Here is a 22,504-nt window from a genome sequence, read left to right as displayed (position 1 = left end):
ACAGTTGCAACTTCTGGTTTTATTATTTTTTTAAGCATACTTTTAGTTCTTCTTTTTACAGCAAATATAAAGCGTGGGCCCCAAATGCGTGAACATCTGCCATGAGGGAGAGGTGTGCTTTTTCATTGTTCCTTTTTTTTTTAAGTTTTCATGGTTTTGGCATGGCACAGTCATGTGAGTTCTGGGTATCTGAGGCGCCTCTTCCAGGCCATTTTGTTTTGCCAAGGACCGTCAGGCAGGAAAGCACCGTCTCTGGCTCTGGGAGCGCCTGGGCCACGACACAGTGGGARGGTGTTTGGGGAAGAACACCTACAAGTCCGGTTCTTGTGCTCTTCCCTGGGTGTCTGCTCTTGACCACCGTTGGGACAGAACACGGGTCTGCATGGCCATTCGCTCTTCTTATATTCTCATCTGGGCGCCTCACCTCCATGAATATTCAAAGATTTTCTGAGCAGGGCCAGAGAATAGTTACTCCACTGGTAAATCCCAGTGACGATAAGATGAAGCTGGATGGTTACTGGGGATTTGCGTTGCAGCCAGAGAACTTGGATGGGGATTTATTCATGCGCAGTGGAAAGAACACTGCTGCTGCAGCACCTTGGTTAAAAGAGGCGGCTGAGGTGCCGTACATTATTCCCAGTGCTGTCCTCCCTGGTCCATCCCCAGACACAGGCTAGAGATCTCTGCAGTGGCTGTAGGACACATAGCAGGGGATTAAAGACAAGGTCAAGAAAGAAGTTCTTTTGATGAGAGTTTGCTGGAAAGCTGAAGCATTTGTGACTCATGCTCCATTACCGAGGTACGTTGATACTGTTAGCTGTGACCTTGCACTTACAAGCAAGCGGTATGTAGCCAATAACTTGAGCAGGCAGGCTGCTAGTGGCTGAAGGATTCTGGGCAGCAGAGAGATGAAGGCAGGTTGGGACTTGGCTGAAGTTGACTGATTAGGTGAATTTTCAGTAGACTGTGTTCCTCTGTCAGAGGAGCTTTCAGAGGAGCTGGGTGTGCCTCAGACCTCTTCCTTCAGCGGCTGGCTTCTGTGCAGGAAGCAGCAGTGGGAGATCGCGCTGTCCCCTTCGCTCGCTGCAGCCAGCAGCAGTAATGCTGTGCCTCTCTCATTCTTGTTTCCTAAAGCTTTTTCTCCTGCTTAAAAAGAAAGGTGTTATTTTTCTTTTTCACGAGAATGTGTTGTTTGTGAATGTTCTTTATGGGATGTGAAGCTGTGCTGCAAACCTTTATTCATTAATTAAGTTCTGCAAAACTGCTGCTCCGGAAGCAGCACCAAGCGCTTGGCAGAACTCTGTGGTTTGACGCTCTTCCTTCCTGCCCCTGATTTGAGCAGTGCAAACCTGGAGTTAGCCGTTTGCTTGTACTTATGGTACCCCTGATACCTCTGCCTCTTCTTCCCTCCTCCACCTCACCTGTGCTTTGGGGTGGCAGGTCTCATTTAGAGGTGGTGGACATCATTCCAGCCCCTCAGGGTCATGTGAAAGAAGTTCGTATCTCACTTATTATTTCTTTGGACAGAAGCCTTCAGAGAAGGTAGAGGATAATAAGGTCAAAAGTTTAAATGATTAGTATTTGATAAGGTTCACTGAATTTTATCTTTTGTCTCCATAGAGGGGAGGAAAACATGGTGAATTAAGAACATCTGTCTTGGCAGTGACAACCCGCCCTGATTACTTGGCTCTAGGTCAGAATGGAGTCCTGTCTCATGAGAACTGAAGTCTCTGTGATCCCAATCTCCTTATTAAATGCAGTGATTACAGGTTTCCTTGGGGATCTCTGGCTGCGTTGGCAGAGTTGCTCACCTGCCCAACTACTTCGTTTGATGAAATTACCTGCTTTACAGTCTTATTTGTCCCTCCTTGAACAGGAGCTCTGCTTGTAAACGGCTCTTGGCAATGTGAAGACAGGCACAGATAAATATAACTAGATGTTGTGCAATTCTATGTTTTGCAGATTATTGAGGGACTTTTGTTTCTTTGCCAGGCTTCTAAGCCGATTGGGATATTGAATGTTACAATAGTGGCTTTGTCATTTCTTTTCCAATTTTCTAATGTGAGTCATTCCCCTTTTGTCCATCGCAAGCTTTGCTTTGGAAGTGGGTAACTGAGAGGCATGTGCTCAGATGAACCAGCACGCAGAGCTCAGGACCGTGTGCTGGGCTTACTGCAGCTGCTTTGAAATTTGCTTCTGTCATTGAGGTGGGCGTTGAGAAGGGCTGAGGCCTGCCGCAAGGCGCRGGAGGCAGTCGCTGGGTGACGGCTAGATCCCGTCTGCGCGGGTTTGTGCAGCCGCTTCCCTCTGCCCCGCGAAGGGTGGAGGGTTGTAACCGTGCAATGGACTTGCCGTGTCTCGGAGCTGCTCGGGAACTGGGGGGGGGCGGATTTTCTGCGTGCTGTAGGGCTGCAAATATCTCCGGTAAAGCTGGTTACTGTTTTCTTATCTCTCTGGCCCAGCAAGTTGGCACATGTAATTTATCCAGTAATGGCTCCTTATCCAGAAGGAGAAAATAGTAACAGTGGACAGAGTTTGAAGAGAAGGAGAGCAAATAAGCAAAAACGAGCACGGGTAAGCTCTGCTGGGCCTCCCTGATGCTGGTGGAGTGAATCAACGGTCAAGGTTGTGCCAGAGGACAAGAGACCATCTGGCTAAGCTTATTCTCTTGCCTTGTGATGGTGTCCTCTAACGGGGATGGACAGATGACTGTTGCAACCACAGCCTGAAGCAGCCACACTTCCCAGTTGAGTTGTTTTGACGGATAGCCGGAACCAGTACTCGATACACACTAGCACCTTTCTTGGGGCAGAAGGGACTAGCACGAGGCGAAAAGTTGTAGGTAACGTGAAGGAAAATGAAATGACAGGAGTGAGTTCTGCTCAGCTTCAGCCACTTATCCATCTTGGCAGGCCCAAAGTGAAGAGTTGCAGCAACTTCTGGAGAAATGTCACATACTTCTTCCCAGTAATTGCAAATGTGAAATGGAAGGGAAATCATATCACTCTAAGCTAAGCAGTCCTGTACTCCAATTCCAGTGTCAGGCTTCATAACCCGAAGTGGAATTGGACAAAGGTAAGTTCTGCAGCAGAAGCATGTGGAAATGCAGGATCCCAGGCCTTTTACTGGAGAGCAAATAAGGGAAAGCAAGAATTAGCTCTTCTTCTTCATGCCAGCTTAGTGATTTTAGCCAGATGGGATCTTGTGACCCTCTGCTTAGTTTTGCAAGTAGGTTGTTGGCAAATAGGAACAAAATGTTCAGTAACCAGCCAGCGGGCAAGAGCAACAGAGTCCTTCCCTGTAACGTTAATGGTTTGGTAGTACCGTGTGCGCGTGTACATCTGTGCATGTGAGTCTGAGTGAAGGGCTGGCGTGTTTGTGCACGCGTATTTGTGTGCACGTGGCTGACCGGTATCTTGGTCAGTACCACGCCGTAACCTGCGTTTTTTCAAATAAAGGCAAGATACAGCTTCTCCCAGGTTGTGCCGGACGGTGGGCAGCCTTGTTCCCTGAGCGACCTCTGTGGTTGATACGCGAGTGCTTCTCGCCCTGCGAAGACATCAAGGCTGAGTACTTGCTGGAGGCAGCAGGGGCGGCTTTACACCAAACCACAGTGCCAGACAGCTTTTGGTTTGACACGTTTATAACCAGCCATTTCAAAGAAGCTCAGCACTTGATTTTCTAATCGCTTTTGAAAACTGAGTATTAACTGTGGGCTTTGAGTCTCTTCAGAAGACATTAGTGTGCGAGTCAAAAATTAACGACTTATAAAAATAGACGCAGATGAGTTTTAGAAGGATATGAGCTGATTGATTTACCACAAATGACGTTAGCTTGCAGTTCTAAGATAGAGGTTTTATGAAGCAAAGGTTTTCCTCAGAAATGTCAACAGGAGAATTACTGCACGCTAATGAGTCTGGAAAATAAACATTTCTTTAGAAGATAAGGGCTTTTTAAAACATTGTTCTGAAAGAAGAAAAAAGTGAAAGCAGTGGAAATTTACACATGGAAAAAACTTCCAAGCAAACCATTTGAATATGAGAATGAAGCAGTAGCGAGAGGCTCCAAGGTATGTGAGCTGTTCTCCGAGGTGTGAGAGTGTTGGATGTTGCTGCTTAGCTCCGTCGTTCTGCAATATGCAGTAATACGGATGGACTTTGATCCCGGCCTGAAGGTTCTTCCTAGCTAGTTTCCCGCTGACCAAGGAAACCTGAGTGAGCACCTTAAAAGCCTTTCCTGTGGCCAGTGTTAAAGGTAGTTAGCCCTGAAGGTGCCCCCTCTGGAAAGCGAGATGTCCCAGGATGATGCAGAACATAGATAGCTGCACTGCTGTGTTGCATACTTAGCCACTAGCTGCAGAGTTTTTGTCAGAGAGTTTTTTCTGTGTGTGATTTTAGGTGAAGATTCCAATATGACTGCTTTTAGAGCAAAATTTTCTGAAGAAGACCCCTGGAAGGCATCAGACATGGGCTGGAGTCTTTGTCACTCTAGTCCCCATGTGCACGTTCTTCATCCAGAGGGGAATTTGCCTTCCGTCAGCTGCGGACTCCTTCTGCCTCTTGTTTGTGGGCTGTTGCCCTTCCAGCTACAAGCATAAGTAAGACCGTTGTGTTCAGTTGGGTCAATATTCAGCCAGGCAAAAAAACCCAAGTAGATATGGGGTGACAAATCTTTTACTTAAACAGGGACTTTCACATGGAAGGGAAGCTGGAAAAAACATGTTCATTCCTGCCAAAAGGCACRCACTTTGCCAGTAACTGGCCTCTGATTTCTGTGCTGCTATTGCAAATGGTTGGTGTGTTGAATTAGAGCTTCCTGCTTTCTTCTAACTCCTCAACTTCTCCTTAGGCCTGACCCTAAAAAGGTCTTCCTGTACTTCTGACCTTGCTGTCTGCAGCCGCAGAAGTGAGTTTAATGCATTCAGTGTCATAACTTCCCTTGAGCCTGAATAGCTGTGGAAGGAGGTGTGAGCGTATGTGTGTGTAAAACCCTTCAAAGGCAGGGATATACTTGGTTAACTAATAAAGTGTTGAAGAGAGACATTTAAACCATATCTGAGAAGTATTTCCTAGTGCTTAAAGCAAACGGCTGGGTTCAGGCCTAACTCTTCAACTAAGAATGAGCCCAGTTCTCTCTCTGGATCCTCAGATTCTCCATCTGCAGTAAAGTCAGCAGTGTCCTCAGCTGTGTCCCAAGAAGCTTTGTTTGCTTTAGCTCCTCAGAAAATGCTACAATATACAGAAAATGCCATGTTTTAGACTGTATCCTGGTTGTGGGTAGGCATGTCTGGGGAAAGGGGAACAGAGCTGACCCAAGCAGAGGTCGCTGTGCTGACTSCTTTGGTGGCAGACAGACAGATGGGACCAAACAAGATAAGCCAAGTCTTTAATTCCCAGGGTAGCTGCATGGTTAGCCTTCCATCAGGATTTAACATCTTGACTGTCAGACCAGCATATGAGTCTGTAACATTGCTTGAGGCCAGCTTTTGCATCCTGTTTTGTAATATTCCCTGACATTCCCCACATTCCTGGCAAGGAGACTTCTGTATTTTTTTTTTTTTTTAAATGTTCCTTTGTCTCTTTGCAAAACTGTGACATCCTTTAAAACTACTTCTCAAAAAGCCTTTTGGCCTGCTCACTCCAGCAGCTCCTGTTAGCTCCATAATGAAAAGGAAGTATTGAGCTTGGACTGCTGCCACAACACTGTCCCCTTCCAGTGGGGAAAGAGGGGGGGAAAAAAGAGAGAAAGGGTTGTAGGCTCCTATTTGGCTCAGGTCACCTCTATAAAACTCAGGTCCGTGTTATCTGGGTTCTACCCTTGTTCTAAGGTTTCATTCTGATTTCCACATCTTCATGATGATGATGGGCTTGGATGATGATTGGTTTGTAGCTGTGCTTCCTTTGCTACCGCAGCCTCTCTCCATAATGTGGTCTGGATGGTTCTATTTTTGGAGGAGAATTTTGTCTGAACAGTGACGGCTGAGAATGCAGAAGCCATCACAGTGGTCCTTGGGTTGGTATCCTGCATCCAGCACTGGTCTCCGTCTTTCCTCCCAGGGCGTAAGGAAGCTAAATGAAAGTGTTGGGATGCTTTTGCAATGCTATATCCTTTGGGGCCGAGACACCTATTATGTTTCCCACTGGGAATCGGTGTATACTCCAGAAACAAGGTGAGAAATAACTTAGTGTTGGAGCCAACAGTATGACCTAGTGGGCTCGAGACACAAGAGTTTGACTTGAATAATTGCTTGCCCTCAACTATGTTAGGATGTATCAGGTAAAAACTTCAGCCCTTTGTGCCTCCTACAGCTGGGCTTTACAGGGACGAGGAGAAGAACAGGCTGAGAAGGGGAAGCGTGAAATAAAGAGCCAACCCATAGGTCCCCGTATAATTTATTTTCCCCATGCTGGGGCCCCATTCCCTGGTTTCTGCATGGCAATTGCTCCCCGGGACATTCAGGGAGCCTCTTTGCTCTTCTACCTGAATGAGCTGTGCCAGTTTCCCCTTTTTGTCGCTCGTGAAGGAGACGGTGGCCCCTGGACCCTTTCCCTGTGCCCGGACAAGGAGCTGTTGGCTTCCTGGAGCCTCTCAGCCTCCTGTCCTGGGCAGCACTTCAGCTTTCTCCAAGCAAGGGGACTGGCTGCCTCATCCACCTCTTCGGAGCCAGCAAAGGCGCTCTCCTCCCTGTCTCCCACCTAAAAATACTGGCTGACTGGATACCCAGGAGGCAGCTGCTGTTCTTTTGCTGTAACTGGAAATTATGGTCTGGTTTCCTTCTGTGGCGCCACGGTAGCGTTAATGACAGGAAGATGCAGCCAGGGTTAATCACCGGCAAGGCTTTTCCCAAGAACTGGACCAAAATGCCCTTGGAGTGGGGAGGGCAGGACAAGCGTGCTGGCACCTGCCATTGCCCCGCACGCCCGCCCTCCCCGCTGGCGCCCCATCCCCGTGGGTGCTGATGAGAGCCAACCCCACGTGCAGCTGGGACCGTTGTTRGCTTGCGTGCCCTGGAGGGAGCCTGCTTTGGTTAAAACCATTCTTCATCTCCCACTTGTACCTGCAGTGTCAGCTAGGTTTGGTTTCTTTTGCCGTGATATATGTATAGAAAGGCCTTTTTTACTGTAAATATGGTTGTTATTTATTATCAGTTGGCTAACTTCTGGTGTTGGCTTGTTTTTAGCAGTACTTGCCTCCAGCCCCAAGAGGATCAAGAACGCTCAGTTTGGGCATTTAAGTAACCTGCTATGTCAAAATAGTTTTGTAGGCTCTTTAAACAGCTTGGGTGGAGTATGTGTTGTGAGCTGGACCAGGAGCAGCCATGGCATCTTCCTTTAAAACAAACTGAAGGGTAGCAGCACTGCTGTCTCTGAGGCCCGGTGCTTTCTTACATCGCTAGTACATGAGATCACATTTGGAAGCAACTTTTGACTCCTCCTGTGTTGGTGGAAATTTTACACATGGTCGTTGGTAACTTGGATGGCCACTCAGACGCCTTCACATCTGCAAGGCAATTCAGTGCTGTCAGCTGGACGCGCTCCGCTGTCACGTGTGCTGGGTGGGTTCATCCTTCTCCTTTCCAAGGTTTTGTTCACAGATGTATTTACCAGCCTGTTACTCTCTAAACTGTCCCCTTCTGCACTTTGGACCTAAAATCTCCCCTGCCAGGTCCTGTTCAAACTAGGGGATCTCACAGCTCATTCTGTAAATTATTTATGCCAAAAACACCAAATCAGGAAAGTTGTAGACAATGTGCTTTTAATTAGACAGACCATGTCGACCAAAGCTTCTATTTGGACTGTGTTGTTTCCCTTAGCTTTAGTCTGTCTGGAGGGGAGATGTGAGTCCTTCCTGTGTGAGGGAAGAAGTACTCTCGGGAAAAGCGAAGCACAGATGGACTAAGCAGACCGCAAAGTCTGTAGCAAATTAGGGAATTCAGGTCTATGTATCTTCAGCAGCAGGTGCTCCTGTTCTTGCCCCTGAACCATCTTTTTCCATAGCTTCAGGTCCTCTTAAGACTCTTGAGGGATTGGGAAATTTGTGATGGCACCGGTCATTACGTTACGTTTTGCCAGCCTTTGCCTTTATTCTGCACACTCAAAAGGCTCCATTCACACACGCTCCTGCCGCTGGCTGTGAGAAGGGCTTGCAGATATCTGTGCTTTAATACAAATAATTGACTACGGAAAGCCGCTCAGCTGAGATTTAAGGTCAGTGATATGACTAGTCAGCATCTGATCAGATGGGAAAAGTGGTTTTGCTCCATCCATCCATTTTTCTCCTCCATCCTCTCTGCTGCCTTATTACGTGGGTTGTGCCGCGTGCTCCCCGTCGGTCCCACTTCCAGAGCGCTGCACTGGTGACAGAGGGGAGTACCAACATTGCAAAATCCAGCACTTCAGAAGGTTTCACATTTGGACATTTCAGTGTGATCGAAAGTACCTAAGTTTCCCACTAGTAATTGAAAACTGCAGCCTTACTGGTTGGCGTGGCACCGCAGTGCCCAAGCAGACCTCGCTGTTTCAGCTCCCAGACATTTCATGCCCACTTTCGCTGTGCCAGGAGCCTGGGTTGTCCTCAGTGAGTGAGCTGCTGCTGCGGGAGAGGGAAGTGAATCTGCCCAGCGAGGCAGAATCAAGAAGAGCTTGAAATAGTTAAGCAGCGTGCGTGCATGTGCACTATCGCTCTTGCTTTCTCGCGCTCTCTCCCCCTCCTACTCCCACCCCTGCTATTTAAACAGTTCAGCCCGTTGACTGCACAGCCACAGATGTCCTGTTTGTTTCTAAGAGAAATTAGATGCTTTCCGTGCATGCAGGTCGGGAAGGGCAGGTTTGATTACCTCCGTACAGCAGGCCTGCATGGAAAGGATCCGAGATCTCCAGTTCACTGCCTGCAGGAAGGTCCTTGGGCTGGAAATCCTCCCGTTTCCAGTGGATGGTGCTCAGCGTGGCTGAAGTTGGGGGATGAAGGAGGCCGGTGGTCATGCTGATTTTGTTTTTTTTTTCTTGCATTTAATCCACGATTTCCAATGAACAAAGCCAGGATTAGCAGCTTCTGTCATGGTGAGTCTGCTCGTGTCCCTGCTTTGTATTTTCACCCTGTAGAAGGTCTCAGCCAGCGAACATGCTTTCAAGGGGGAGGTGGAAACAGTTCGTAAAATGACAGTTTTTTGTTAGAGGTTTCTTGAAAACAGTGTTTCCTTTGCATCTAGTTAGTTTGCTTTGGCTGTTACACTGCAGGGTGAGGGAAGGGGTGGGAGATGCAATTCTTTTCTGTTGTTACAGGTTTTTTTTCTTGGAAAACAGACCAGTTTTTCTTTTACCTTTTTTTTTCTTGAAACCATCTGTAGCTTCTGCACTGAGAAGAGCTTTCCCCTGCTGCTGGGAGAGGGGCTGCAGTTAGGCTCCTTGCTGCTCCGGCAGACGTGAGCCCTGGAGCGCCCCGAGAAGACGAAGGCACCAGCACTGAGGGTGCAGTCGTGTGTGCGTAGGAAGGAGGGGGGAAACGGGCGCGACAGAGCACGGGCTGGTTTCAGTTGTGCTGCGGGTGGCTTTTGCTTCAGCCCCTCCGCTCCCTGCTTGAGAGTCGGCAGACATAACAGAGCTGCAGCCTTCTCGGTATTTGGGCTTATTTCTCACGGAGTCAGCCAAGCTGGTGAAACCGCTCCGCGCGCTGCCTGCCAGCTCGCGCTAACCTCTTACCGCTTCCCGCGGCCCTGCCAAAACGCCTGTCTGCGCGCGGCCCCCCGCCTGCGTCGGGCCCAGCGAGCGCCGGCGAGCCGAGCCGCACCGCGCTGCGCCGYGCTGGCAGGGCGCCTGCGGAAGCACTGACGTGCCAGCCCTGCCAAAGCTAAATTCCCTACCCGAGGAACCTTTCCTTACACAAATGCAGGTTTTAGATAGAGGGAAGGAAGACRGGAAGGAGCGCGGAGGAGAGGGAAGGAGCTTCCCGGTTGCGAAGTGCCGGCTCCGGGGTGGGGAAGGGACTCATACACGTTCACAGCAGATGGAAATTCCTCTCCAGGAATTACCGTGCAGCTGCATTAGTGACCAATGCAATAGCAATGCTGCTAGTGTCTCAGCGGAGGGGTTGTGTTCTTTGGATAGCGAAAGGGGATCTGTAGCTTGTTATTAATTCCTTAATGCTCGGGATGGAATAGATCCTATGGGCATACTGAAGGTCCTGCCCCAGCATATGCAGACCTGCATTTGCATGAGAAATGTTATTTGGCTGCTTTTTAAAATGAGCTTTTTTCCCCCCCCAGTTTTATGGCTTGATTTGTAGTTTTCTCCCAAACAACTGTAGGGAGATCCCTGTTTCTGGGAGGTTAGCCCCAAGGCACTGAAACGCAGATTAGAATGGGAGCTCATTGCAGGCTTTGCTGTCCACGTCCGAAGGGCTGAATTGTGCAGTTTTAGACAGGGAATCTCTTCTAGAGCATCTTTAAACACCAAGTGGTAGTGCAGCGGAGCTGGGCGGTGTCCCAGATGTGACCACCCCACCTTCCGACAGGCTGAAGCTTCCTAGAGCTCCTTCTGCTCAAATGGGGCAGGCAAGATTGCTGGGAGGGGAAGGCACAACGTGCTGCATGGGGCTTTACAATAGAAGATAACACTGATGCAGTATTTTGTAAATGAAGCTCCTGAAGGGTGCAGTTTGCAGCCTAAGCTGCAGCATTGCATTCATCTGCACATGCAGGATTTTGTGCTGTTAAAAACCTTAATTTTGCAGAGATCTTTCTTGCATTTGGTAGGATTGTTCACGAGTTTAACAATGAGCATGTGCAGGTGTCAGTGCAGAATTGCAGACCTCCGTTGCTCTCGCAGCTCCCTATGGAGCAGATACGGTACGAAGATGCAAGGACTAATAGGTAAACAGAGTCTGACTGAAGGAAATGGCCAGAGGGCTGCTGGTTGATAGTGCTCTGCAAGTGGACAGGGAGTGGAGATGACTTTGCAATCACGTTTCAGTGTCTGGAGTACAGCGATTGGTGAGGCAGAAAAAGGAGGCAAATTATTGCAGAGAGCTGGAGGAATACTTGATTCTGACTATCTTTGTACTGGGACGTTTTAAAAAAGGAGCCCTAAAGTAACCCTCTGTGCCTCTGTTGAGAATGTAGTGCCCATTTTTTCCTGTGAGAAAGCACTTTTGTGCAGGGGCTTATAGCGCTGCCTGTGCCTGGCCCTCAGCTCAGCCAGCGCGTGGCCCAGGTGTAAGCTGTTTTACTCATAGCGATGACAGGTCTGGATCTGGCTTCACGGTTCCCCGGAGACTACATAAAACTCCCACTGAAGTCGATAGGACTCTTTGCGTTCCTTGGTTAGGAATCGGTTTGTTTTGTGATTCTGTACAATGCAGACAAAGCTGCAGAAGGACCACGGTGTAGTGCTTCTCCGCGGGGTTCCTCTGGCAACAAACACTAGAGTTTCTTCCAAACGAGTACATAAAAGTAGGGTGGAATTCCCTCCTGTGTTAAGCAAGTAATTATTTTTTTTAATATGGGGATTTAAAAGACGGAGGAGCTGGGAATAGCTCCTAAGCATGTAGTACAGGAGAGAAACGTCAGCAGGTAGCACTGATTAGAGACGTGAATCTGCGGCAGCTGGAGACACCCTGTTATGGAGTCGAGAGCTCTCTGCAAAGAGGTGAGCCGCCACAGACTCTGACTTTTTAGCCAGACTATTGCCATTTTCCTCTGCCTTGACAGGTGGCCTTGTATGATGGCTGTGTCCCGTTTCATGCTGAATGTGGTGCGTGTGCTGCGGTAAAAGCAACACCTGTAACGCGCTGTGATGCAGCTCTCTGGATTTTAAGCATATTGGACACAGGAGTTAGGCTGGAATTGCATCTTTTTGCCAGTGCTGGGCCTAATACTTTTCCAAGCAGAGGAAAAATGGGAGTCTCATTTTTGTCAAGGAGCGCATTAAAGGGTTCCTGCTCGCTGGGGGCGTGCGGTTGTGGTCAGCACCTGCAGCACCGCGGTGCGTTATCAAAGCCGTCAGGTGGGGAGCTCCGGTGCACGGCTGGCTGCGTTCAGAGGGACGGCGTCCCTTAGTCCAAACAAAGAGCTTTGAGATCGCCGGGATGATCAACAGGAAAACAACGATGCAATTTTAGAAAGGGTGGGACACAGGATGGGCAAGGATATTAATTTTGTTAATCTGAGTAGCTGTTTTTATCTTGTTTCTTGGCTAGGTTTTCAATATCAGCAAGTAAAGCGCTCAGCCACCGCAGCCCCTTGCACAGCAGAAATGTATGTAATTAAGACATCATATATTTCATAAATTAATGGTTGGATCATCAGGAACCTTAATTAGGTGGAGGTGCAAGGCTGCTATCTTCTTGGATAGTGCATATGCTGCCACAGAAAATGGGTATGTGCTTAGGCACCTGAGTAGAAACCACCGTATCTGATATGATTTCCATTCTTTGGAAGGCTGTTTAAGCAGTGTCAGGCTCTTTGTGAACACAATAACATACATTTGGGCACCAGCATGCTGCCATTTGTACCCGGGACTGGCTTGCTCGCTGACTGCAGGTGCAGAATTGTGTCAGCACGTGTGTGAGAGAGCGAAATTTAGGTAGACCTGAAAAGCTGTTCCTTTTTTATTCTAGCCAGTTGGGTTCCATATTTTTCTTTAAAATCTCTGTTTTGAGTTGTACTGGAGTGTCTTGGTGTTCTTAGCTTGTTAAAGGGTAATGAACTGAAAAAAGATACTTCTGTTGCAGTGCAGTCGTTTTTACAAGCATCATTTATGTTCCTGCTGGATGCTCCAGCCACGCAAGCATGTTTTTTAACTCTTCTTCTTACTGGAAAGCTTTTCTCTCTCTGTGTAGATATATGCACATTTGTGTGGCTATGGKCAGCTAAGCAGAGTAAATAGAACCTTGTCCTAAACCCAGGAAGGGAATAACCTAACTGGTGCCAAAGAGAAGACAGCAACTTTTCAACCCCAAGTCTAGATCTAGACAGATGCAATCAGGCAACCATACCAGCACTGACTGACCTTCTCGGGATGGTGCATGGGATGGTCTGGAGTCAGAGACCCTCTGTCCCATGAGTTTGCTTTGCCTTTGGCCTTTTCCGAAGCATCGGGATAGAGAGCTTCCTCCTGGCCCACTGCGCCTTCCTCCTTCAGCAAAGCGAGGGATGGGCTCTGCTCCGCTCCCAGGCTGAGCGGAGGAGAATGAGCTTCTGCCCTACCTGTTGTTTCTCTGGGGTGGGAGCAGCTGGAAAAATGCATGTGGGGGAGGCGAGAAGGACAGATAAGGGCCTTCACCCTTGCTGGCCCTTTGTTTCTTTTCCTATTAGTGCCCTTTCCATTCCCTTGTTTCCACCAGACATCTGTTCTGCAGCTGCAGAGTTTAAACACAGCGCAGTTAACCCCTGGGTTTCCACAGCAGTCTTGTTCCCAGGTGCAGCCTGAAGCAGAAGGTCAGGAGGAAGTATCCTGAGGTGGTTAAAGGTGCTAAAAGACATTGAAGAGCGGAAATGTTTGCGGTGAGCATGCATCTATAATTATGTGGGGAGAGGAAGTGCCACCCCCGTAGCGAATGCTCCACCTCTCTTGCACAGATACCTATCTTTGTCTCGTCTACCATACTGACTGCAAGCTAAAACCGCAGAGAGAAGCAGCCGTGAACCCCGGAGGCCTGGCTACATCCTCCTTCATCCAGCCCGTTAGGAATAAACAAACTGAAGATAGCGGAGAACAATGCAGAGCACAAATAAAACCAGTGAACGGTGGTCGCAGGTGGACCCCGGCTTGGTCCACCTCTGTCACCCCACCGAGCCTTGCAGTCRCATCCGTTGGATCTCATTGTCCAAGCAGTTCAGTGATTCCTTTCCTCCAGCAGTTCATGTGCCCCRTGTGAGCCAGGGACTCTTTGCTGCTACATGAGATTAATATTGGCTTCTCTGGAGATGAATGTTAAGCTTTATTGTCCCACTGCAGTAAATAATGAAAGAAGAGAAGTTTTCTCCTCCTTTTTAAAATAAAGAATACAACGTATTTGCATTTCACAAAGGTATGACGAAGTGTTATTGAGTTGGGGCTAATTTGGCCACTTCAGTGCTTTCTTGCAATTTTTATTAGAGACACTGAAAGCTGCAAGCATTTCAAATTGGTCAGTAAAGGTTGTAAAAGTAATTATGTTTCCTCCACGCAGTTCAAATATTGTCAAAGATCAAGTGCAGCATTCTGACTAAGCTGCAAACCTATGAGGGGAGATGTTACTTTTTGGATGCGTATGGTGCAGAGCTGAGTTTATTGTGTTGTTTTAGACCTCTTAGCTTTTATTTTTATAGTACTGTTTCTAAAATGCAAAGCATAAGGTTATACAGATTTTGAGTGGGAAGGGCTGCATTTTAACTTTCTTTAAAACAAAAGAAGACAATCAAGACTAGTATTAAGCTCATTTACAGCAAAGGAAATATAAGCTGTCACATTCAGTTAATGATTGCAGTTGCATGTTTAGCACTTCTGTCTTTTTAGAATGAAATATGATTTCTGTGCATATGAAAAATTCAATTTCTAAACTGAATTTCTTCAAGCAATGACATAAACGCCTTTTTCCTCTGAGCATTTTGTGTCCCCAGCTGCATAATCCCAGCCCTGCTGGGAAGTGGGAAGCAGGATCACCCCGTTGGAGGTGACTCTSTCCGGCGCAGAGTTGGGGCAGTGCTCCCAGATTCGCTCCGGTGCTGTACTCAGATGGCGTGTGAGCGTGGTGAGGAGCCGTGAAGACTCATGTGGAACAGAGGTGTTTCAGAGAGAGAACCCTGGAGCTAAGATGAGATGTGAGAGGGGCAAAAATAAGGCAGTCTGGAACAAAAATAAGCCGTCTTGGAGCTAACTATTCAACTACTGCCCTGAGGGAAGTCCTTGGAGCACGTCAAGTTTAGGGAAGTCCTCCGAGCACGTCAAGTTTAGCTGCCACCTCTGCCCTGGGTGGTGGGATGCCCAGAAGCAGTAAAGCATGTTTTGCTATCTGGAAAGCTTGTTTTGACAATAGAGCAGCAATTTGTTTAGCTTTCTGGGGCCTTCGTTCCTCTCCTCTGTCTTTCTGAGAAGAACTTATTGCTCTGCTGCAGTTCCTGGCGTAGCTGCTGCTGGGCAGAGCCCTTGCTAAACTGGGAAGGATGGGGAGGGAGCGCGTAACGAAATGGAGTACGTGCTGGAAAGCGCTGCCGGGGCAGATGGGGAAGGAAGGGAGGTCCTCCCGGGTCCRGGGCCGGTGGCTGGAGGGTAACTGGGAATGGTGAACTTGGCGTGACGTCTGAAGGTGGTGCATCAGGGTGKCCAGGAAGCCCGGCTGCGTGAGTCTCTCTCCCTACCTTGGGTAAGGGACGTGGCCGGACCGCGGCGTGCGAAGGTTTGTACCTGCCGGTGCTCAGGTACGGAAACTGGGGACGGCAAGGTGCTGGAACCATGCATGCGCAGCCRCGTGGGCCGGCTCTCCTCGCCGAGCACTGGCCCGCGGCTGCCCGCAGCCCTCCGCGGGGCGCTGGCGCAGCTCCGGGAAAGGCACCGCACGTCGTGCTCGCCCTTGTGCCGTACGCGGCTCCAGCACGGACGAGGAAGTCGGGAACGTTACCCAGGCTGTGCCAGAGACCCGCGTATCCCAGAACATGGCCCGAATGGACGGCAAAGAGGCTAGTGCGTCCCAGCCAGGCTTCCCGACCAAGGCGGCGGAGGAGACCACCTCTCGGGGCATGCTCAGGACCAGGGGTGAAACTCCCAAGGGACGGATGCCCACCCCCCCTTGGATGGGAAGAGGTTAGGCGTGGGATGGAGCCTCTCCGAAAGGTTGGGGGAACGCTCCCTTAGAGGGGAACGTGTCCGTCTCGCCATGCTGCGGCACGCTCGCGCGGACACAGCGCGCTATTCCGCAGTTACTGCGTTGCGCCTGTCCCCAGCTGCCTCGAGGAGCGTTTTTGTCCCCAGATTTCCCCTTGTGTTTGTCTTGCATCACACGGTAGATGACATAAACAGGAAGATGGTCCAGTCCGTAAGCGCTGGGCGGCAGCCTGAGCTGGTGTGCGGTTGCCTTGTGACCCTGCTCCCTTCCTCYGCCGCCCCTTGGAAGCGGCGGCTCTGCGCGGTGGCCTTTGGGGTCCCGCCAGTTCCTCCATCGCGACGAGCCGGTGTTGGTCGAAGCAGACAGGGTATTTCAGGGCTGGAGCACGTCGGAGGCATGCGAGCAATTCCTCGTTGGCGGCACAACAAGGAGCGGTTCCCAAAACTTGTGAGACCTATTTACTCTGCGGAGGTTAATTATGGAAACCCACTGCATCTGGGACCGGCTCCAGCAGAGCCTCTCATTCCTRTCTCCATGCCCTCCCCATGCCTGTGGCTGCTACAGTCCGTGTGTTTGGTGGAGTATCCTGGGAGCTAGCGGGGCTAGCAGCAGATCAATTAGTATTTATCAGTCAAACGAGCCCAACCGAGTGTGGGCAGGGGACGGATGCTGCTGTGCTTCGTGGTGTACGACTCGGCAGCCCTCTCCGGCTCCCGAGGGACAGGTCCGTGCGGGAGAGGAGCCCGCTGGGCAGCGTCCGGGCCCGGGTTTGCAGAGCCGGCGCAGGGTGTGGGAGGCCACGCGGGGACGGGCTTGTTCGTGGCTGGATGGCGCTGGAGGCTGAAGTCATTGGTCCCTTCCTCGCTGTGAAGCRTCCTTGGGGAAGGGGTGTGTAGGATGATCGCATTTGTTTGGCTTCCTTTGCACTTTTCTCGGCACGGCCGGCACAGACGTGCTTCCTCTCTCCCTCRCTGGGAGGACTGCTGGAGGGCCAACGACGGCGATCCGAGAAGGTTATCCCGGTGTGAAAGAGGGGGCATGGGGCCTGCGGAGCAGTGCATGGGCTTTGCAGCAGAGAAAGGTCTCCTCAGACCCCGTATTGCTTCCCACCAGGGTCACATCAGAAGGGTTCGAACGCTGTGATCCTCAGTGCTCTCTGAGCCTAGGTTTTACACCTGTGTATGAGCGCGTGCATCTTCAAAACACATGGAGAGAGCTGGCTTCCTTCAGAAGCGAGTGGTCCACATCTGTTTGGGCGATGCCACACTCAGTGAGGCTGCACTGCTTTCAGTGAGAGAAGAAGTAGGCATTGCAAGGAAACGAATTCCTCTTTAATTTCATTTACACCCGGCATGCCTCTGGCCCCTGTGCCTTTTGCAGAAATGTAATAGGAGTTTCCCTTGTGAAACAGCTGTTTCGGATCCTCCCTTTTTAAAGCAGTCAATAGATATGCCCCTGCTTTGGGAGATGTGTTAGGACTTTCTGTCGTTTCCGTGAAAAGTAGGAAAGTACTTCTGTTTACGGACGAGGAAGGGAAGCTAAGCTCCGCTTCTGCATATTTAGTGTTTTAGGCAGTGGTTTATTTTAAAGCAGGATGGAAAGAAAAAACAGCAAAAGAAAAAAAAAGAAGGTGGTTACCCACGCTAATACTGGAGCTGAGCTGGAGCCTAGTAGAAGGAGGCTGCACTCCCACTCGCATCTGCCTGGCATCTTATTTCATAGCTTTCCATTATGTAATGTACGGGCGATTTTATGATGTGGTTTTCTTTTCACACACTAATTGGCTGTGTGGGACTTTTTATGGGGAATTTGGAAACTCGCTCTGAGAAGCTGGGATCCTGGGGTGTTACTGCTGTGTTTTTTAAAGCGAAAGTGCAGAGCCAGGGTTCTGGGAAGTGGTTTTCCTAACAGTTGTTAAGTTTGCCTCCAGTGTTTCAGCTCGCTGGTTCTAGACCTGTTTTTTTATTGTATCTCCCAGGCTTTTTCAATCCGTCTCTGTTTCAGGACCTCACTGAACAGTTAAGTCCCCATGGATTATCTGTTATCCCTAAAAGCACTCGAGGGACAGATCTAAGTCTCCAAACATCCCTTTCTGCCCCCTGAAAACATCCCTGTGCCAGGGGGAGCAGCCCCTGAGGGCTGGAGGAGAGTGGCCGCGGCCGGGCCCCGTCCGGGAGCTGCGGGTCCCTGGGGCTGGGGACGCGGGCGGGCGGCGTGGGATCCCCGCCGTCTGGTCTCCCAGCCTGCGGAGCTGACAGCGGAGCCCAAACCAGGAGCCGTTTCCTTTGGACCTTTCCGCTGCAGACCGGGCACGAGCTCTTGGATGCTCCCTCACCGGTGGGCTGCATCAGTAGAAAAATGGTCACACCGTGGTCCAAGGGTCCACGTCGGGGACTGCCCCAGTGATCGTACGGAAAGATGTGTGTGTGGGGGGGTGTCAGCCGTTTGTCATTTTTTCCACTTTCACTTGCGAAATGAGAGCTTGTTTCTCTTTCTTCAGCTGTTTTTGCTTTCTGATTCTCTCTGTGACATGCTGTGACATGCTGTTGGGTCTGACTTCCCGATTTGTTAGGGGAAAAATCAGCAATGAAGTAACCTCTGTCCTTTGCATCAATTTACAAGAAAAAGAACAGTTCCCTGAGCTGCTGAACTAACGAAGCCTTTTTCTTAATGAACTCATGCTGGGCAGTTCTGTTTTAACTTGACTGAACCTCGGCTGTAGCTTAGGCTCCCGCATTATCTGATACAGGAGAATCAGGATGGGGGAGCGTGGTTACGGATGCCTCACCCTGGGAGAAGGCATCCAGCCTCAGCAGCCCTCGGAGAAGGGGAGAAGCTTTGCCTGGTGGGGATTCTCTGGTGGCTAGTAAGGCGTAATGCCCCAACAGAAGCTTTATTCAGTGAGTGTGTTCATGTTGGTTTCCTTCCATGAGGATGTCTAGATATCTCCCAAGGGGTCATCTCTCACTGAGAACTTTCTCAGAAGCGGGAGCAGTAATAGGTCTTCTCATCTACCTGCCCCCCTGCAGTCACGAAACTTGCTGGGAACTTTGTATTTGCTGAGATATTTACTCCTCTGTCAAGTCTGGCTGAAATTGCCCAGCAGTTAGTGGTGGTATTGACAGCTGGAATAATACAAACACACAGACAGAGAAGGATTACAGAAGTCTTCTTAGGAAACCCAGCTAAAAATAACAGAAACCAACCAGCCCCTCTTCCCTTCCCACAAATATCTGTGAAAGCCTAGATGGAAACACTGTCATCCTTTTTATTCCAGCTTTATCTGTTATTCATTATTTGCCTGGGAATCATAAGGAAGCCAGGGGTGAGCCAAGTGTTTCTCAGAGGACATCGCAGGTTGACCACCACGTGTAGCTTGCGGTGTTACAGACCTGCTCTTCAACAGGGTCCCCAAGCGCAGGGGACATAAACGGGCTCCTCCACTACTGGGTTCGCTGCGTGGCATGAAGAAGGCTTTGTGCGATTTATCTTTTTAACTCATTTCTCAAGGAAGCAGAGCTCTGAGTGTGTTTACATGTGTGTTTGTCTGTATCTGTGTGCCTGCTCCTCCCCAGATACAATTGTAATGTGGTCATTTCCGTCACGTTTAAAATAGAGATCTCAAAGGTAGTGAGCTGCTACAAGCTTGTGAAAATAGTTTGCTGGCCCGAGGAGTGAAAGAGACCCTCTTAATGGCCCTGCTGAGGGAGAGGGAGTAGTAGGAGATGAGCCCTTATTAGACACCAGAGAAACCACACTGGTGTGCCCGTGCTAAGACACAACCCCCTAGGAAACCCGTCTTCGTTGCTTCTGCTGCTCGTAGCTCCTAACGATGAGCGCGTTTCTTCTGAGCTTTGAAGGAACGTGGAACGTGGAGGGGAAGCGCGAGAAGCAGACGGGCAGGGAGGTGGGTGCGGAGGGCGGCTTTTCTCGCAGGATCGCGGGGTCCTTCTGGGAGCCCTGAAGCGCGTTCCGGAATCGCAGCGGACCCCGCGGAGACCCCGCCGTGGCAGTGCCCACCTCTGGAAGTAGGCTTTGGGGCTCTCCTGCCGGGTTTCGGCAGGGAGGCAGCGCGGTGGTGCGTCCGGGCGCCCCTTTCCCTTGGGGGCGGCGCTGGGCGCCTTTCCCTTTGGGGGGGAAAGCTATAAACTCGTCGTGGGATTAGCGCGAATATTTTCTGCCTGTTCTTATCGAGGCTCGGAAAGATCGTTTCCTGGATTTCCTTGGGAAAGTACTTTTGTGGAAAGGGCGGGTGGGAAGGAGGAAGCTGCCTGTCGGCCCTGACCTGGACGGAGACCCTCGGAAACCCTCTCCGCGCCAGCTCGGCGGCGGCAGCGGGGAGGGCTGCGGAGCGCGGYGAGGTCCGTGGGCGCTGCCCCCCTGCCCTCGGTGCGTCCGGTCCCCGGGAGCTGGGCTTTGGGCAGCGCTCGCCACCGCGGAAGCAGCCTGCTGAAGCCTGGGAACCTGGCAGCAAACGGGGGAGGAAAGGTGGGACGCTCCCGCTCCCTCCCCGCCGCTGCTGCCGCCGCCAGGACTCGCRCGGAGGGGAAGGAAGTGTCGTTCGCTGACTTCACGTTTCCACTGGCGCRGTGTGAAGCTGAGTTCACTCGGATGCCAGGCGCGCCTCGGGAGCGCACGCCGCTCCCTGCCCGCCGTGCCGTGCTGTGCCGCGCCGCCCTGGGCGCCCGTCCCGCAGCCGGAGCCCTCCGATCCCCCGCTTTGCCCTCCGGCTGCAGCGGAGGCAGGACGTCGCTTGGCTCCTGCACGGATGGTTGATGGGTCGCGCTCGGCACCGGCGCAGCCATGCTGTTCTATCAGCTCAACCCGCCTGCGTCGAGGGGTGAGCGCGCCCGCGGCCGCCGCGCTTGCTCTCTCGGCTGGGCTCTTTAGGGGGACCAAAACCCTCGGGCCCTTCCCTTTCGGGGGGAGCGGGCAGCGGGGGGGGTCGGTGGCCGTGGCTGGGAGGGCGGGAGGGTCGGAGGATCTCGTCGGAGCTCTCGGCTGGAGGGAGCCAGACCCGAGGTGCCGCCGTGCCGTGCCGTGCCGTGCCGTGCCGTGCCGTGCCGTGCTGTGGCCGTGGCCGTGGCCGTGGCCGCAGCCGGCTCCTCGGCTCTGCCGCGGGAGATGCGGGAGCAGAGCGGGATGGCTTCCCGCAGGTCAGGGTGAGGCATGTTCGGCAGGGCAGGTATGCGGGGAGCCTGCTCTCGCTCGGGCCCGACCCGTCCTGCGGACAAGAGAGGAATTTGTTCTCCAGGGCTGTCGGGACAGAAGGTAATTAAAATGGAGTATGAGTGTTTTTGTGCTTCGGGGTTGCGCGGTCCCGGTGTGCGGGGTTTTCCCCACCCAGTGGAACAGCGGTGCGCTGTCTGCTGTCCTGCGGTCGCCAGCGGGATGCGTGCTGGGGCCGGCRCCAACGCTCCCCTCCGAGCCCGCGCGCTCGGCTAAGCGGAGCGCCCTCGCCTTGCCAGCACACGTGTTCTCCTTCCACGAACGCGGAGCCGGCTTGACCCAGCTGCCCTCTCCGAGCTCTGGAAACGCCTCTCCTGCAAGGCGGCAAGGCCGGGCTCTGCGGCGGGTGGAAGGGCCCCGCTCCGGCGCGCTCGTCGGAGCCGATTCCTGCGCGACGCGCTTTGCGGCTCCGAGGCTGCTCTGTCCTGGGCTTCGTGGCTTAGGGAGGAGGGAGGCCGCAGGCACGCTTTCCAAAGTCATGTTGGCCCGGTTAAAAACGGCAGCTGGAGTCAGTCTCCAGAGTTTAGGTCTCTGTCAGGATTACTGGATTTTGAGTCCCGCAGAGGTCGGGTGGGTTCAGAGTCAGGGTTTTGGTTGGGCACGAACAGACAAAGTTAAGGACAGCTGCGAGGTTTGGACCCAGATTCAGATTCCTATTCCAAGCTTTCTTCCCCAGAATTCTGAAGTATTTGGGTCCAGGGTTTTGGCTTTTTTCCCGTCCTTAGTTGAACTTCTTATTTTGTGCTTTCTTAATTTCTGCTGCAGCTTTATAACGGTAAATGYAGCTAGAGCTCTTAGCGGAGGCTGTTGGTGAATGTTGATGAATCAGGGGTGTTTCATATGCTTTTGGTGAATGAGCCCTGATTCCCATCTTTATTAAGTGGAGCTTCTGTGAGAGTGATGAGAAAGAATCTGAAATTTCAGTCACGTTTTCTACATTTCAGGGCAAACGTTTGTCACAATTACAAATATAAATCTTAGTAGGCAGCGAACTGCTGACACCAGGCAGCAGCTTTCTTTGGCTGCTTTAGCTTTGGGCTGTTTTTCCTCAAGTCCTGTAAATTTGAGAAATTTCCCAGAAAATAGTGTTGGCTGTTGGAGGGGCTCATCCAGGGAATAGTTGAACAGTGCATGAAGAAATAGGAATAGTCCAGATGGCGGGTTCGTAGAAAACCCTTCAGTGTCAGGATTTTTGTTTCACAAGGGCTGGCTGCGAGCAGGTCTCGGTTATTGCTGTACGGCCTCGTTTTTGGCTTGTCGCATCTCCCGGCGGAGCTGGAGTCCAGGCCGGGGGCCAGTGCCCCGGAGCAGAGCCTGGAGGTCTCGGTTCAAACCTCTTTGGTTGTGCAGGTCATGAGCCTCCTCCGTCAGCCCTCCTCCCGGTTGGTATCTCGTTCCCTGACCGGCGCTGGGGTCGCTTGCTGTACAGCCTCGCTGCCCCCAGGGCAAGCTTGGGCGCAAAGTTAGGGTCATCTGT

The 22,504-nt window shown here is 51.2% G+C and overlaps 1 protein-coding gene across 6 annotated transcripts in view; it reads left to right on the top strand.

Annotated features, from left to right (window-relative positions):
* Positions 1 to 22,504, top strand: part of STARD8 (StAR related lipid transfer domain containing 8) — a 112,477-nt gene that overhangs the window by 65,808 nt on the left and 24,165 nt on the right. The window contains exon 1 of one of the 6 annotated variants that reach the window (XM_026066160.1): positions 8,348 to 9,059. The exons of the other annotated variants lie outside the window; for them this stretch is intronic. Coding sequence (XP_025921945.1) covers positions 9,026 to 9,059 — 34 coding nt within the window. The 5' untranslated portion in view covers positions 8,348 to 9,025. Of the gene's footprint in view, positions 1 to 8,347; positions 9,060 to 22,504 lie in introns of those variants that run through there. 6 annotated transcript variants of the gene reach the window in all.

The sequence above is a fragment of the Apteryx rowi genome, unplaced genomic scaffold, assembly GCF_003343035.1.
Source record: "Apteryx rowi isolate R43461 unplaced genomic scaffold, aptRow1 scaffold_24, whole genome shotgun sequence".
Lineage (NCBI taxonomy): Eukaryota > Metazoa > Chordata > Aves > Apterygiformes > Apterygidae > Apteryx > Apteryx rowi.
Note: the sequence above shows the minus strand (reverse complement) of the source record. Positions and strands in the feature narration are given on the sequence as shown.